This window comes from Cibotium barometz, chromosome 42, assembly GCF_041138505.1.
Source record: "Cibotium barometz isolate CiBa-2024 chromosome 42, ASM4113850v1, whole genome shotgun sequence".
NCBI lineage: Eukaryota > Viridiplantae > Streptophyta > Polypodiopsida > Cyatheales > Cibotiaceae > Cibotium > Cibotium barometz.
Window position 1 is genome coordinate 13,633,677 of NC_141087.1, and position 4,021 is coordinate 13,637,697.

Genomic DNA, 4,021 nt, shown 5'->3' on the forward strand with positions numbered 1-4,021 from the left:
TAAAGTTAGAAGCTCCTGTTATTTTGCTTCGTAACTTGGATCCAAGACGTGGACTCTAAAGTCTTGGAGACTGAAATCATCAATGGTACACGGATGATATGTAAAGCCTTTCACTCTAAAGTCTTGGAGACTGAAATCATCACTGGTACTAAAGTTGGTGAAAGAGTATTTCTTCCATGGATTACCTTTATATGCACCGAGGCCCAGCTACCATTCACCATGAGGCGGAGACAGTTTCCCGTGCGGCTGGCATCTGGCATGTCAATAAACAAATTGCAAGGCCAAACCCTAAATGTCTTGGGAAAACCAAGCCTATTTTTTTTGGAACTCTACCTGCCGCCGCAGCAGCAACGCGCAGGTCCAATATGCGGCAACGCTCGGGTCCAATACTAGTAGGCATTGTTGGGATTAAATGGAGTAAAAGCTGCCCCAAAAGCATGCAGTTTTGTGAGGGGGAACGATGGCGTGGAACGCGACCATTATGGACATGGTGCTGGTTCCGGCCGGCCTTCTCATCCTGCTTATCTACCACGCCCAGCTCGCCTATCGCATCCTCAGGCGCCCAACCACAACTGTTATTGGCGTCAACGATCTCAACAGACGGGTGTGGGTTCGTGCCATGATGATGGTAAGCGTCCCAAATGTCTATTGGACTCTGTGTGAAAAAGCAAAAGGCAGACTGTGTTTGTGTGTGGGTGGGTGTGGGGACCCAGGAGTGTGTGTGTGTGTGTGAGAGAGAGAGAGAGAGAGAGAGATGTATGTGTGTGTGTGTGTGGGGGGACCCGGGAGTGTGTGTGTGTGTGTGTGTGTGTGTGTGTGTGTGTGAGAGGGAGAGAGAGAGTGAGAGAGAGAGAGATGCGTGCGTGTGTGTGTGTGTGTGAGAGAGAGAGAGAGAGAGAGAGAGAGAGATGTATGTGTGTGTGTGTGTGAGAGAGAGAGAGAGAGAGAGATATGCGTGTGTGTGTGAGAGAGAGAGAGATGTATGGTCCCAGGTTCTGTACGGCCACAGTACCGTCACATAAGCTGCAGAAAATAGACCCTTTCATGTAACTTGTACGGCTTGCACGTACATAACTGCCTGCCTGTACGGCATCCAGTATATGTACGGCTCTCTAGTGTGTGTTACCTGTGATTGTCTCAGTTTTAAATTCTAATTGTTAATGAAGAATCACCCCCGAAACTGTACGGCCTTAGGGCTGATGTCATATGGCCACTTGACTGTACAGCTGTGTGACTGTATGGCTCCACATATTGCTACATGACTCTTATGGCCCAGCCATAGGGCGGCTGCCTTATGGTTGTGTTTTTTATACTTGTGCTGATTGTATCTGCCATGGTTTTTCTTTTCGCCAAATAGGATAGCATGAAGAACGGGGTTTTGTCTGTCCAAACGCTCCGCAACAACATCATGGCTTCTACTCTCCTTGCAACAGCTGCAATCACACTAAGCTCTCTCATTGCAATACTGGTCACGAATAGCAAGAATGCGGTGGCACAATCGAGTCTTGTTATTGGGGACCAAAGTAATCTCGTGTCATCTCTCAAGCTGCTTTTTGTGCTGGTGTGTTTCCTGGCCGCCTTTCTATGTAATGTGCAGTCGATCAGGTATTATTGCCATGTAAGCTTTCTAATAAGCATACCCTTAGGTGAAGCTGCCCCCGGCCTCACACCTGAATACGTCAATCGGGCCATAACTAGGGGCTCTCACTTCTGGTCCATTGGTTTGAGAGCATTCTACATTTCATTTCCTCTCTTTCTGTGGCTTTTTGGGCCACTTCCAATGTTCTTATGTTCAGCCATCATGACAATACTCCTGCACTTTTTGGACACGGCTAGGGATTTCAAGCAAACCTTTGATATTGACAAACTGGCTGATTCAAGAATGCCCTGTTAATGGCTGTGAAATTCTTAATTATTCTTTGAGGAAAATATTTCTTCCAATTACATGTAATTTTGGTATTGTCAAAATGCTTCTCCGGCCAAGGATTATGCATAACCATGCTGTAAGTGGGTGATTCTTATCTGTGTTTTCTAGTGTATTGGCAACGCGGCGGCATTTTTGATGTATATGGCAAAGCCTATTTGAGGGTTGATGACATGTTGGCCAGTATGGTGTATAGTCAATGTGGTATGTGGTGTCTAGGGTTCATGTGATCAATATCATCGACTCCTACAGAATCAGGGCTTTTGGAAATCTATGCGGAAGAGCTTGGCTAATGTGCTTTTCTCATGATTGGGAAGGTGTGGGAAGAAAGGGAATGCATTTGAAGCAGTATTGGTTTGTATGTTTTTGTAAGCAATAACTTATGATAATGATAAAAAAAAATTTATAGCTTGCAGCCTCATGTTCTGCAATACGCCGATGTCTGTTGCTAGATGAAATTGGCACCCTCAGCTTCCTCTCCTAGCTGCTTCCACCTCATACACAGGCAACAAGTGTGTCATTAGATTTTAATCAATGGCTATTTTACAATTCCCTTGGTAAATTGAGTCTTAAAAGGTGTACTCAGTTGTTGAGTTGTTACAGGGAGATTGCTCTTTCTGTTTGCTGGACTGTGTTTTGTCTAAAGCAGATGTAGCTGCTATCATTTGATGCAGTCATGGCACATGAAAATGCATTATGCAAGTGGACTCATTCTCTCTTTCGGTTCAATGTAATGCCTGTTTATCTATGAAATTGTTTGTTTCATACTGCCCTTGAACCTTGCTTGGGGATAACACCTCTCTCTCTCTCTCTCTCCCCCCCCATTGGTGATATGATTATAAAAAAAAAAAAAAACAGCAAGCGTACGAGTACTTTCCTCAAGCTACAAGAGGCATATGTGCTCAAGTATCAATACAAAAGCTGACAACTATTTGGGGTGGTTGTAGATAGTTCAAACCCTTAACCACTGTGTGTGTGTGTGTGTGTGTGTGTGTGTGTGTGTGTGTGTGTGTGTGTGTGTTTCCTTTCAACATTTGATATAGCAAGTATATAGCCATTTTGTATAGTTTACAAGTGGCAAATGCACTTGTTTTATTAGTTAGTAACAGTATATTGCCTCTCTCTCTCTCTCTCTCTCTCTCTCTCTCTCTCTCTCTCATGATTTATATAGCATCATTTTGCCACGGGTCGCAAAGGTTCAGCTCTTTGTTGTCAAAGCCCACGCGTGTTTCTCAAACATGTAGAACGTGAAAACAAAGATGACACAAATTTTCATCAATCGTGATAGCTCTATTCAACGTTCGTGACAAGACCATTCTGAAGTCTCATATTTTCGTTACTGCTTTAGTGCTACAGCATTGTGTTGCTTTGGCATATGTTTAGTAAACGAAAATTTGATCTATCTTCACTTATCAGTCTCAAGTCAAGTTGCTAGATTTTGTCTGCACAACTCAAAATGCACTTTTGCCTATCTAAACTAGTGCTATTTAGGTCAAATCATCTCTTCTTACATCAAAAAAATAAGAACACAAAACACACACACACACACACACACACACACACACACACACACAATTGATTGGTTTCTAAGCAGATTCCCTAAGTCAATGTGGCCGACCTTTTTCATCATGCTTTTGAACTCTGGGCCCAAGGCACTTTATTCAAGCAAAGTAAGAAAAGGAAAGGGAATTTGAAATGTTTTGCATATCTCAAAGTTAAAAGATGATCAAATTATAATATTCCATAGAAAGATTAGTCTACAAGGAGAGTCTAGGTTGATTGCTTCAATTGCCATGTCATGCATTTTAGGGAGGCCACAAATTATCCTCAAGCATTGAGAAAGTGACTTTGAGTGAAAGAAAGTTGGCCTCAAGGGTGCTAGAGGTATAGAAATATGCATGTTCTCTCCAATGTGAATTCTCCATTCCTTGATTATATTTGCTTGGTATAGAAATATGCATGTACTCTCTGATGTGAATTCTCCATTCCTTGATTATATATCAATGGTCCTGAGCTTGAAGAATGTGTTGTCAATCGATCATATATGAGTGCATGTTTTTAGAAATGTTGAAGAAAAAGAAAATTGTTTAAAAGGCA

General features: G+C 42.5%; 1 protein-coding gene across 2 annotated transcripts; it reads left to right on the plus strand.

The window, feature by feature from the left end:
- The first annotated feature begins 396 nt into the window (after positions 1-396).
- Positions 397-2,028, plus strand: LOC147614184 (uncharacterized). Of its 2 annotated transcripts, XM_086780721.1 has the most exons (3): positions 397-628; positions 1,358-1,561; positions 1,647-1,840. In XM_086780721.1, the coding sequence occupies exons 1-3, from the start codon at positions 461-463 to the stop codon at positions 1,692-1,694; spliced, it is 420 nt and encodes a 139-aa protein (XP_086636847.1). In that variant the 5' UTR covers positions 397-460; the 3' UTR covers positions 1,695-1,840. The 2 variants fall into 2 exon arrangements, with proteins under 2 accessions (XP_086636847.1, XP_086636846.1); XM_086780720.1 differs by having other exon boundaries at positions 398-628; positions 1,358-2,028.
- Positions 2,029-4,021: the final 1,993 nt, after the last annotated feature.